General features: G+C 46.5%; 1 protein-coding gene across 5 annotated transcripts in view; it reads left to right on the forward strand.

The window, feature by feature from the left end:
* The window catches only part of yaf2 (YY1 associated factor 2), a 22301-nt gene continuing 8752 nt past the window's right edge, over nucleotides 1-13549 (forward strand). For 2 of the 5 annotated variants that reach the window (XM_042078745.1, XM_042078744.1), the window contains exons 1-2: nucleotides 186-469; nucleotides 861-986. In XM_042078745.1, coding sequence (XP_041934679.1) covers nucleotides 444-469; nucleotides 861-986 — 152 coding nt within the window. In that variant the 5' untranslated portion in view covers nucleotides 186-443. The other 3 variants (XM_042078747.1, XM_042078746.1, XM_042078748.1) reach the window with 3 other exon arrangements.

Genomic DNA, 13549 nt, shown 5'->3' on the forward strand with positions numbered 1-13549 from the left:
GTATCAGCACGAGAATTATTTAAAGCGTATTCTTCGTGCATAATGAATGGCTGTTGTCCGAGGGTGGTCGTGTGTCACTCGTTTATACTGAACCGTAAATCAATTGATGATAATGTTTTTGTCTGAACGTCTGAGCTTTGTTTGAGCACGTCGTTGGGGTTAGGTAAGTTAAATAGACTACCGGTCGACGGCGTTGTCACTCCTGATTTTGACGGATAAGAGAGATTAGACGTATTTATGTTGCCAGGAATGTTTTGAGCGAACCTACCGACCCCGTCCTCTTGGCGAAATTATGCCGAAATTGATTGGACAGACATGGTCACGTGGCCATTTGCGAACTGGAGTTTCCACGACAGCTGGAAGCCGTGCAATACGGGGGCATCGCGCTTTTTAAAAAATAGATACTGTTCATATTACGACAGAGAGAAGTAAGTTGGGGCAGCATGGGAGACAAGAAGAGTCCCACCAGGTAAAACTTTACTCTTGTCTTTGAATAGCCTGTATTGATGAAGGGAAGAGTAGGCTACATCACGGTAGGCTAATTGGAACACCCTCCAAGCTCAGTGTGTGTGTGTGTATGTATGTGTGTGTGTGTGTGTGTGTATGTGTCTCTCTCTCTCTCTGTGTGTGTATGTGTGTGTGTGTGTGTGTGAATGAGGTAGCCGCAACGGAATAGCAGCCATGGCGGACGGCGCTGTTATATTACACTGTCATATCAACGAGCTCATAAAAGCGATCACATTTGAGACGTTAGGAACCCGCTGCGGCCGTATATAAACTATAGCAGAGATCCGCGCAACCAATAGCGACAGTTTCTGATGTAAATGTTGTGCTTCCTCTGTGTTGGCTTTGTTTTTAAGGCCGAAGCGGCAACCGAAGCCCTCGACCGACGAAGGCTATTGGGATTGTAGCGTCTGCACATTCAAGAACACCGCCGAGGCGTTCAAATGCATGATGTGTGATGTGAGGAAGGGGACGTCAACACGGTGAGTAGCCTAGCCCCGTTGTTTACCTGCCCGTGTAGCGCTAACAGCATGTTTGTGTTTTTCAGTAGGCTTGGGAAATATTTCATTTGACGTCGCAATTGGGCCTGTTGTATGTTTTTTTCCCCCCCATCGGGTGGTTCATGAACAAGGTTCGGGGAATCCGGAAAATCGCATCGTGGCCTTGTACAATTCAATTAAAGCAAGAAGAAAGATGGTCCTCGTATGCCCTGCTAGGTTAGCTCTGAAAATGAAAGTAGCCTAATCGTGTTGTTATTTTGAAACGGGGAAATGTAACCCCCGTAAATGATGATCTGCACGCCTGTCAGTCTATGCACGCGAGGAAATAGTAAAACACTTAACCTTGGACGTGTAAATGTGACACCCTTTCAAAGAAGTCATCGCCACTAGCTTCTTGTTGTACCTCGGGTTATTTTAAAATTGGCGGTGAGTTGTGAGTTAGAGTTAAATTCGCATCAGAAACGTCGTAACCCAAACACATTTCACTTTGAGGAAGTATTGACTCTGTTTGGCAGACCAGATTTCATAGCTTAAAGATAGAGTGCCCCACAATCTCTCGCATGTTTGAACAGAGATGTTTTAGGTAGTCACATTGAAGGTATTCGAAGTTTGTGTGTTAGGGTGTTCAGGCAGATCAGGTTTCCCCTCCACTGCGTTCCAGAGTGCTGAGTGGACTGCCACTCACAAGTTTCCTCCTTGCTCACATACACACACACACACACACACACACACACACACACACACACATTTCCAGCATGTTAAGTCAGCCTCTGCATCATCGTTCCCACAGACATCAGGAGAGTACAGCTCATTTTCAGTCATAAAGTAGTCTAAAAAAAAACTAAACAAAACTGGAGTGAGTTGATTCTGTCATATCCTGTCTGCTCTGACCTGAGAGAGAGAGAAAATAGATGGCACATTTGTCTTTGAGCTCTGACAGGTCGGAGAGTACCGTTGACCTCAGTAGGGGGCTGTGTGTGTGTGTGTGTGTGTGTGTGTGTGTGTGTGTGGGTTGGGGGGGGGGGCAGGGTTGGGGGTAGCGTTTAATCAACACCCCTCTCTCGTCATCCATCTTCCGGGCACCTTTGGCAGCTACCCGCCCGCCTGTCCGCCCGTGGCACTGGCATTTGGCAGTAAGCACAACGCACTGCTGTGAGCCGTGCCTCGCCTCGCCTCTCCACTCCACTCGCCCTTATGGAGTCGTATGGAGTGGAGTGAGGGGGATGGAGGTGGATGGGGAGGGGGTGGCGGGGGCAGGAAATGAGCCTCTGTCATCCCCAGGTGATGTGGTTTTAAGAGTTCATTTTTTAAGGGGTGAGTGTGGAGTCTAGACCAGACCCCCCCACCCCCAATTACACACACACATGCACTCACACACACAAAGGCATTATGCAGAGCATCAGCAGTTTTGAGAAGCTCCATTTTCCTCATCTGAAGGTGATCAGGGACGAGGGAGCGTTGATCTGTTTCCCGGAACAAAAACAAAATAGTCTGTGTGGAGTCTTTTTCTCTTTCTGTGTCTGTGTGTGTGTAAGAGGCAAAAAACAAAGCAGATGGGTAGAAATTAGGCTATGGTCTATGATTATGTGAGACTGTTCTGCATTTGTCTGAGATCACACACTAGAGTGTGTTTGTGTGTGTGTATGTGTTTGTATTTGTGTGTGTGTGTGTGTGTGTGTGTGTGTGTGTGTGTGTGTGTGTGTGGCAGGAAGGCGAGGCGGATGAGGCAGCTGGCAGACACCCTGAGCTCATTAGTATGCGATGGCTTAATCAGGGGCTCTGTCATCAGAGGCGGCAGGATTTCATCAGGAGTTGAACCAGCGACAGGATCACAACACAGATACACACACACACACAGATACATACACTAACACTAATGCACATACACACATATATATATAGATATGCACTGTGCACAAACACACATACACAGAGAGATTGGAGGAGTGACACATTTGTGGGTTATAGGAGGGAGAGAATGAAAGTGTCATTCACACACACACACACGCACACACACAGGTGAAAGAGAAATAAAGAGGGACATGGGGGGACACAGAGAAAGAGAGAGGGAGAGAAAGAGAATGAAAGAAAGAGAGAGGGAGAGAAAAGAGAATGAAAGAAAAAGAGCTAGAGACCAGGATGTGAAAGATGAGTGGGATGGAAAGAATTGGAGGGAGAGGAAGAGAAACATACCAGTGCAATGAGCTAGATAGAGATTGGGTTTGGAAAAGGCAAGAAAAGAGGAAGTTGATTAAAGGAGAGGGAATTTTATAATAATAAGAAGAAAAAAACGGAGGAAAACGGAGATGGGGAAAATAGTGATTCTGGGGAAAAGGGAAGGAGAGGGAGAGAATGGAGGAAGAATGAAAGTCTGTGATCAAAAACATGATGATGACAAACAGGAACATGTGAATTAAGTGCAAAAAGAGACAGAGAGAGAGACAGAGAAACAGGCTGGGATGGAGTGGGAGTGACAGTGTGCAAGACAAATGTCTTTTTGCCAGACGTAACCACGCGCTCCATCCAAGCCCATGGGAATGGGTGGAGAAGTGTGTGTGTGTGTGTGTGTGTGGCGTGGTGTCTCTAAGATGGCCTCTGATCACTGACATCATGACTTCTCTTGTCTCACACACTGCAACATGTCATATCTCCCTTATCAGGTTTCTCCCCTCCTCTCTCCCCTCCTCTCTCTCCCTCTCTCTTTCCCTCTCTCTCACTGCCCCCATCATGTCCTACTTAATCTCTCTCTCTCTCTCTCGCTCTCTTTCTCTGTCTCCACCCCTCTCTCTTCTTTTCTCTTTCCGTCTGTCTCCATCTCTCTCTCTCTCTCTCTCCCTCCCTCTAATGATGAATCTTAACTGGAGCTGCCACCAGATTATGTTTATTACCCTGACCTTTCCTTCTCCCCTAAAGCCCACCCACCCCCATCCCCACCACCTCACCCCACCTTCTCTTACCCCCACCCTTCCTACCCATCATGCACTGCTCATCTGCGGCACGCATGAATCACCCGCTCATCACCAGTCCTCTGCCGATGGCCGTTTTTCTTGGCCCCCCCGGTGTCACTTTGAGAAGCCGTTCCGTTTTCTCAGATTCCACTCTTTGCTTGACAGATTCCACTGTTTGCTTGTCAGATTCCGCTCTTTGGTTGCCATACAATACACAGATGGACTGGTGAGGATTGCAGTGCAGTGGTAGAATTTGGAATATATTGATTAAGTGTAGAAGTCACACACATATAGTGTACATAGACAACCTTAGATATTACCAAGACACATGAACACACACACACACAAGCAAGCATTCACATCGCTCTAACACACACAAGCATTCACATTGTATACACACACACACACACGTTTTTCACATATTTTTTTCAGCTGCTATGAATCCAGATGCCTCCCTTATCTCAATTAAGCAGCCTTGGCCCCCTCCATGATGTATGGACACGGGAAACGTGCTATGTGTCTCTGCCACTGTGGCGATCTGGAAGATGAATGTTTTATGACTGTGGCGATGTGTTGGAGGCCAGTGCAGTGCTTTGCAGGCCGTGTGCGTGTGTATGCATTTGTGAGTGCAGTGTGTGTGTGTGTTGGGTTTGGCTTGGCCTGGGTTGGGCCGGGCTGGTGTCATGCTCCCTAATGCGCTCAGATAAAGCCATAATTGGGAGCACATTGCCGAGGGAGACGACAGAGACAGACTGGCTCATTGAACTCTAGAGGAAGAGAGGGAGGGTCTCAGATCAAAGGGTGTGTGTGTGTGTGTGTGCATGCATGCGTGTGTGTGTGTGAGAGAGAGATAGAAAAAAAGAGCGGGTCAGGATTCTTCCTGTGTTTTTTTTGTCCGTAATGGTCAAGCTTTTTTTCTATCCACTAGCTTTTGTTCCATGACCTTTCTTATGTCAGTTCAGCTCCTGCAACCTCAGTGAATGCAGCCCCCATTTGGCACGCTGGTGACCCTAAGGATGACGTCATACTGTAGTCTTAGTGTCGTGTGTGTGTGTGTGTGTGTGTGTGTCCACATCAGAAAGTGTGTGCAACTGATTAAGTGTGGCGTGGGAGAAAGCTTCTGATCATCGATGAGTATGCTAACTGCGTCCATGTGATCTTGACTGCACACAAGGCCTGCATTTGTAACGGACGGCATTAAGTACAAAGCCGTGCAATGAGTAAACATTCTCCAAGGCGACTTACAAAAGGAGGCATAACATTCAAGCTACAATGCAGAGGATACCTTAGTGACAACAGTTACAATAAACAATACATACTACTATGTAGGGGAGACAAATACTAGAAACTACTAATCTCACTCCCTGGGACCATAAATGCAAACTAAGAGCCATTTGACATTAATGTTTAGAGGAGTCCACTCTAAGAACTCCCTCTTCATGGCAGTGCAACTTTTTTTTTTTTTTTTTTTGTTTCGCCAATAACCCATATGTCACAGTAAAAATTGGTGGTGCACAATCAATCATGCTCATTGAGCTCAATGCAAATCAAACCAGCTAATAGGCTAACTGAAATAACACTCATGCCAATATCTAGGTATGGTGAAGGGTATGTGATGATGTGGGGCTATTTTAATTCCGAAGGCCAAGGTAACTTTATCAAGATGCACAGTATTCTGGATCCATGAAATAACTGGCCTTTAAAAATAAAAATCTGCCTGTCTCTATGGGAATTTAACATAGGGGTGCCAATACTTATGACCCCTGTATTTTAAGGAAGAACATTTATTTATTTATGATACATTTTTCATTCACTAAGAAAATTGGTGTCCTTAAAGGTTAGATATTTCCTCATTTTTCACTTAAGGCATTAAGATCAATTTCCAAAAGATGATTTTATATTCCTCTTTTCAGTCAACTTTAGCATGGGTGCCAATACTTTTGGCCAGCACTGTACATACTGTGAATGTATGCATTAGTGCAAAGTCTCCCTCCTCAGGTGCATACCTGGACCTTAGGAAAAATGTTCGCCACACACACCTGTGTTTTTAACGTTCTTGCAAACAGTTCTAAGGCTGTTCTGAAAACCAGTTTGTGTTTTCTTTCTCGTGAAAACTGCTCAAGAGCTTAAAAATGGCCCGATTCCACTTGCACGACCACACAGGTGCTAGAATTTACTGCATGGCTATTTTTTTTTTTTCAGCTGCTAAAAAGGACGTGAGGTCTTCTTTTTTTCCCCTTCTTCTCCTCCTCTCTTCGGCTACATGTATTCATGTTGCAGGGTCCCCTCTTTAGGAAAGGCTGTAAAAGTCAGCCAGGGGCCTCGTTATGGTCAAGTCTCACTCTAGACGCCTCGCTCTTCGTCCCTTCTCTCCGTTACCTCCAGCAGGACACCATGACCTGGCATCGTTTACCTTCTTTTTTCTTCTTCTTCTTTCCAGAGAGGCAGCTCCAGACGAGCCAGGGTTGTCTGTGTGATTTATTGCCTTGGAACACATGCATCAAAACCCAGTGCTGTGTGTTTTGAGTGAATAACACGGCTCGTGAAGAGCACCTTCAGGCTCGGGTGGCCTCTTTGCTTTCAAAGCCCTCCGGGTTCTGGCACCTACGAGTATAACTATTGAGTGTTTTTATTATTTAAAAAAAAAAAAAATCTCTCCTTGATGTACTGTACGTGCTGCAAAGCCCATGTGGTGAAGCTGTGCTGTAGGCCTCGTCAACGCAAGGCTGACATGTTTGGCTCCTCTTGTTTTATGAAGTTATGAGTTCTGAGTATAAAGGCTCTTTTAATGGGCTGTGTTCTCTCTCTCTCTCTCTCTCTCTCTCTCTCTCTCTCTCTCTCTCTCTCTCTCTCTCTCTCTCTCTCTCTCTCTCTCTCTCTCTCGCGCACGCGCACGCGCTCTCACTCTCGCCAGGCCTGAATAAATGCTAGTTTGCGTAAGTATCAATTTCTGCCTCAGACTAGCAAATCGTTGTCAGGACATAAGTGGTGTAGTATATTTATGTACACAAGCTTCCAGCCAGTAAACCCCACACACACACACACTCTCCCTCTCTCTCTCTCCCTCTCTCACTTTCTCTCCCTCTCTCTGTCTCTCTCTCTCTGCCTGTCTCTCATACACACACACACACACACACACACACATATTGACACTCACAAGCACACACATCCACACACCAACCTGTTCTGTGTTGACACTTGTACCTGAATGCAAATAAAAATACTTCCCCTGTCATCCTCAAGGCTGCTGGTGTGTGTCTCTCTCTATCTTGCTCTCTCTCTCTATCTCTCTCTCTCTCTGAGAGCCTCATGTCAGCTCAAATGGACCCCCCAGACATCAGCTTTAACCTGTGGGGGTGTGAATGTGTATATTAGAGAGAGTGTGTGTCTATGTATGAAAGAGACTGTATGTGCCTGCAGCTCAATAGAATGACGCACACAGACACAGTGATGCTGCTGGTGTCATATCCTACCACACACACACACACACACACACACACGCTCAAGTCGTTTGCCTGAGGAACCCACCTACAACAAGGCCAGAGTGCAGATCTCTCCTTTTCATTAGAAACTCAGGCTAGGTAAGAAATGACACCAGCATCAGTGTGTGTGTTGGAGTTGGAGTAATTGAGCAGTGAATAGGTGCCTAGAGGACCCCCCAAACACACACACATGCACACACTCACACACACAGATGCTATTGTCATATCCTTCCATGTTATGATTCCGTTTATGATTATGGGTCCTAATTTCCATAGAATACCTCAACGAGGTCACATGCGGTACATTCTGATGGCGTATAAGGACTTGTTTGACATCTACTGTATAACACTTTGCTACGAAAAAACATGAGTCTGAGAAATGAAGTTGAGCCTCAAGCTGTTTAATGAGTCCTAAGTTCTTTTCTTTCAGTGCAGTTTTATCCTATAGTCAAATCCACTTTCAGTACAATACAGACATTTGATCTGAGTTTGCACTTGAATTAAACACTTTTGTTGCAGTCTGACATTTTACCAGTTAAAAAAGGCATACCAAACAAGCCTCAAAGCTGTGTGTTTTATCGTGTGTCTGTGTGTGTGTGTGTGTGTGTGTGTGTAAGACTATATGTGTGTTTAGTAATAGAAATTGAGGTCAGTTGGGTTTTTTTCAGCGAGCGTACGGGTTTGGATTTCCTGGAGGAGTAGAGAGCCCAGCGAGTTTGTCGTGACGATCGTGACAGTACAGGCGTACCAGAGTATCTCTCTCTTCCTCTTCCCCTCTCCTCTCCCCCACTCCTCTTTTCTCTCTCTCCCCTCCTCTCTCTCTCTCTCTCTCTCTCTCTCTCTCTCTCTCTCTCTCTCTCTCCTCTCTCTCTAACTCTCTCTCTCTGCCTCTCTCTCTCTCTCTCTCTCTCTCTCTCTCTCTCTCTCTCTCTCTCTAACTCTCTCTCTCTGCCTCTCTCTCTCTCTCTTTCTCTCTCTTTGCTTCTCTGATCAGTGAAGGGGAAACGAATGCCTCCAAAAATGCCAGCGGCACATCTGTTCCAGCAGAGCGGGCGCGTCTCGTCTGGGCGTCCCACTCGCAGCCACGCTGGGCCAACAGCAACACGGCACCGAGCCCGTCGGTACACGACACAGACTCTTAAAGGCCACCGCAGGCCTAGCGGACCTCACAACACAACAGCACTACCGCCAATGCCGACTGACTGTTGAGTCAGTCGCCGTGTGTTGCTTATTCCTGGTGAAATAAAAGTTTCACCCCACACACCGTTAAGACTACCTGCGGTCAATTAAAACGCAGGATACATTCTCCTGCTAGCACGATATGTGGATCCCCAGGGATTATAGGGCCACCACGCATATGGGCATAGCAGACGTTCATGTTGGTCCAACAGCAATGCGAGCAACTAGCCATGTAGCACAGGTTGTCTTTAAACTTACACCTGGGATGACTTGCTTGTAGGTGAACCCATCAAGCTGGTGTGTGGTGAGCGTTCTGGCGCATAATGGCTGCCGTGCATCACCCAGGTGGGTGCTACACGTTGGTGGTGGTTGCTAGTGAGGTCCCCCCTTCCATGTGACGCACTTTGAGTGTCGAGAAAAGCGCTATATAAATGTAATGTGGTGTTGTTGTTGTTGTTGTTGTTAGTGTGGAATAGTTTGGACATTGGCTATTACTTTCGCCAGTTGACTTGGCACTTAATCAGTCATGGAGTTCTGGTTTTCTCGTATCTGTGTGTGTGTGTGTGTCCAGTGTAGGTTGTGCCCCACTGCGCTCTGCTCTGGATGGTGTGCTTTTGGTTCTGCTTGTGGCCAGGGATCTTTTTTTTCCCTCTACTCTTTTTCCCTGAAGACACAGAGCAAGGCCACACACATTCCCAGGCCAAAATTGGATCGGTGCAGGATACAGTACAAGAGTATCCAAAAAAGATCCACATACCAGATAGCGCCCATTCACAGTTTTTGATTTTGTTTTGTGACGTTTTGAGTCGTGTGGTTCTTCCTCAAGACTAGTTTAATCATCCAGTACGAGAGTATCCAAAAGACTATAAGAGATGATCCACATACCAGATAGCCCCTATTCACAGGTTTCTTGTGGGCTAGTACTGGTTGTGTGGACTTGTTCTGGTGTTGGTGCCAATTGTGTGGGCTTGGTCTGCTTCTGGTTGTGTGGGCTGGTTTTGGATCCTGGTTGTGTGGGCTGGTTTTGGATCCTGGTTGTGTGGGCTGGTTTTGGATCCTGGTTGTGTTGCCAGGGGTTCAGAGGAGCTGTCTCAGTCCTGTGGGAGGCTGCAGGTCCTTCTGTCAGACCCAAAATGAAAAAGAGGAGAGGTGATAAAGAGAGGGGAGAGGAAAGAAAAGGAGTTGAAAGGAGGGAGAGAAACAATGGCCAAAGGATGTTCCTCCTTCAGAGCTTCAGGCCTACAATTTTTCTCTGTCTTTCTCCCTTTCAGTTTGTCTGATTTTCTCTCTCTCCCTCTGTCTGTCTGTCTCTCTCTCTTTCTCTCTCACTCTCCACTCTCTCCCTGTCTCTTCCTCTTGCTCTCTTTGCCCAAGGCTAATTCTTTTTAAATCTCTCTCTCTCTCTCTCTCTCTCTCTCTCTCTCTCTCTCTCTCTCTCTCTCTCTCTCACACACACTCTCACACTCTCACAGAAGGCCAGCATTGTGAGTGCCTCATGACAACATTATGCAGGCATGCAGATGGAGTGGTCCAAAAAGACTGCTGAGCTCTGTGATGACAGTTGTGTGTGTGTATGAATCAAACTGTTCCTCTTTTTTCTTTCTAGAACAAGCTGAATCGGGACTCGCGTCATCTTTTTCCTTTTTGTCCTCTACACACTGTCATCCCTTTCTCTCTCTCACACACACACACACAGCCGGGAAATCAGTGTAGCAGGTCATCTCTAAATCCTTCCACAGACAGTCATGAACCGCAGCTGTGTGTGTGTGTGTGTGTTAGTGGGGGGTTCTCCCCCTTCTAAATTTAGTCCTTCAGTGGAGAAGGGGCTGGCGGGTTGGAATAGCAGCCGATGAACTCCGGCCGGAGCATCAGGGACGAGTCGAGAAGAGACTTGTCAGAACTCCTTTTTTTCTGTTTTTTTTTTCTCTTCCTTTTTTTTTTGCTGTGGGAGAGGCGTAGGAGGAGATGTCCATAGAGAGGGTCGCCGAAAGTTCTCCCTCTCTTCTCTTCTCTTCTCTTCTCTTCTTATCTTATCTCTTCTCTCTATCTCTCCTCTTCTTTTATCTCCCTTCTCTATCTATCTCTCCTCTCTTCTCTATCTATCTATCTATCTATCTATCTCTCCTCTCTCTTCCTCTCTCTCTCAGCTCCATTACAGGATGAGAGAGGTTGAGAGAGAGAGAGGGAGTGTGTGTGTGAGATGGAGTGGAAAAAATGGGTGGTGTTGTAGAGGTTTTTAGAGAAAGTTCTTCACTTTCTCTCCATTACCAGATGAGGTCGAGAGAGAGAGAGGAGAGGGAGGGTGGGATGGAGGGAGGGATAGAAAGAGTGGTGGTGTGGAAACCAGAAAGGTGAATGTTGTTCTTCTTTCCCTCGATGACGAAACCGACAGAGGTCGAAAGGACAAGAGAAAAAAAAAAAGCCACTGACCGAGTGAGAGAATGTATGATGGTGAAGTGTCTGGTCTTGCAGATGGTGTTTGGCGATGTTCACACTCCTCTTCTTTCTAGCCATTACGACAAAAGGATGAAGGAGGACGGGGGGATTAAAGAGATGGAGAAACGGAGAGCGAGAGAGAGAGAGGCTGAATGAGTGTGAGAGAATTGAGGTGTTGAAGAGGGGGGTCAGTGAAAGTTCTCCCTCTCCCTGTTGCCGTGAGAGAGAGGGGGAGAGAGAGAGAGAGAGAGAGAGGAGGGAGGAAAGTAAAGGAGACAAGAGGGAGGAGTGGAAAGGAGGGGGGGTGAAGGGGGTAAGCTGGATTAACAGGAACGGCCTCTGAAAGAAGGCTGACGGCTGAAGAGCGCGTCAGAAGCACAGATCGATTTCTCTAGAGGAGGAGATGAGGAGGTGTCAGAACGCAGCGCCCAGCAAAGGGAGGAAAGATGGACAGGAAGAAGGAGAGAGGAGGGGGAGAGGGGCTGGTTGGAGTCAGCCCTATCTGAGTGTGTGTGTGTGTGTGTGTGTGTGTAGGTTGCATAGAGACAGCCTTATCTGAGCTTGTGTGTGTGTGTGTAGGTTGCATAGAGACAGCCCCACACTGAGATCAAAGACGAGAAGGTGTTAATGCAGACCTCGTTATTATGTCTTTCTGCTAACCATAGCAGAAAGCTAACGGCAGCTGCAGCTGCACCGGTTGACTTTAAGCTTTTTTGATGGCCTGATTATACACACACACGCACACGCTGCCATTAGTCGCACTAAAATGGATTAGTAGGCTGCCGGTGTAGCGTGGATCGATCGCCGGCGTCATCCGCCGCAGTTTGGACATGCAATTAATGTCGACTGGGCTTTAAGTTGAGGCGCTCTTATTGAAATCAATGTACTAATGTTGTCAGAAATGCATACCAAGGTTGAAATGGTGGTTCGCCGCAAAATGCAGAGGTGCTCCCTCATAAATACCACTTTGGCTGTGTGTGTGTGTGTGTGTCTGTGTCTGTGTCTGTTTAATGAGTAGCGGTGTCTGTTTACCCATCGTCTCAGGGCAATATTTGAACCCTTTCACATCAACAGTCCGTTAACACTCTCATCTGCAATCATAAATCAATCAGTCAGTGCATTCATCTAAAGTCATAAATCAGTCTTCATAAATCTCAAATTACTTTGTCCCATTGAGCCATTGGACATTCCAGTGCACACACCCTCAATGCCTTTGTTACAGAAGGTGTTTCTGATTCATCTGTTAGCTGGATTAACAGGAAAGAGCCCTCTCTCCTGTACTCTTAAGTCAGTTGAAGCCCTGCAAATATGGAAAGTCTTTTTGGAGGGTGCAACTAGTCTTCAGAGCATGCTTTTGCCTTTCAGCCACACACACACACACACACGCACACTGCAAATACACACACACAGCCTTGGCCTATATACATAAAAAGGGAGGATCATTTATTACTCCCTGCCTGACAGTGCACAAGCACGCTATCAAACGACAGGGTAATTAGGGGGAACCCTAATCTCTGGAGAAGACTGCTCTGCACTGCACTGTGTGTGTGTGTGTGGATTGTGCATGTTTTTATGTGTGTGTGAGTGTGCGTGTGTGGAGTGTGCATGTTTTTATGTGTGTGTGTGTGTGCACTCGCTATTTTTTTTTAATTTCCTTTTGGTGGCCTTAATCCATACAGTTATTGTGTAAGGAATTAAATTATGAACTTGTCAACATGAGCACTGTGATTTTCGAAAACATTCAGTTCTTCGTTAAAGAATTTGTTAAAGAAAAGATAAAAAGAAGCCCCCTGGTATTAAGATGAGTGAAGTTTTTATCTGTGTGGGTGAGTGAATGTGTGTGTTATTTGCAGAACAGAGTGTGTAAATGTGGGTGTGACTATTTAGGCCCAGCTACACTTGTGCGTGTGTGGTTTTCAGAAGGGTCACGGCAACAATATCATCTTGTGAACGCACATCAGCACCGCCATGTTTCCAGCTCTGTTTGCAGAACCATGCTATCAAGCGGCAAAAAGAACAGTCGGTTCCAGCCCAGTTCTCCGTTCCAGCTCCAGGTTCCATCTGGCTTCCACTGTGGTGTGAGACGTTCCGTGAGATCGGCAGAATGTCTCTGACTCTTCTCCACCTCTTCCTCTCTATCCCTCTCTTCCTCCATCTCTCTCTCTCTCTTTCTCACTCTCCACCTCTCCTTCTCTCTTTCCTCTCTCTCCTCTCTCTCTCTCTCTGTAATGTGTGGGAGGGTTGGTGTACCAGTAGAGTGTGTGTGCAGTGATCTAAATGTGTGGCAGGACAACAGATGGGTCCTAGCAGAACTGCAGGCCGGCCGCACACACACACACACACACACACACACACACCTCCAACTCAGTTTTAATTCAACCTGGTTTGAGTGTGCACAGGAGAACTATTCATACAAGGACTGTCCTATGGAAATGAAATGGCCTCATTTTTGTAAATGCACCAACTAAGATGTGAAATTAAACACAAGTGTTATATATTG

The sequence above is a fragment of the Alosa sapidissima genome, chromosome 22 (genome assembly GCF_018492685.1).
Source record: "Alosa sapidissima isolate fAloSap1 chromosome 22, fAloSap1.pri, whole genome shotgun sequence".
Classification (NCBI taxonomy): domain Eukaryota; kingdom Metazoa; phylum Chordata; class Actinopteri; order Clupeiformes; family Clupeidae; genus Alosa; species Alosa sapidissima.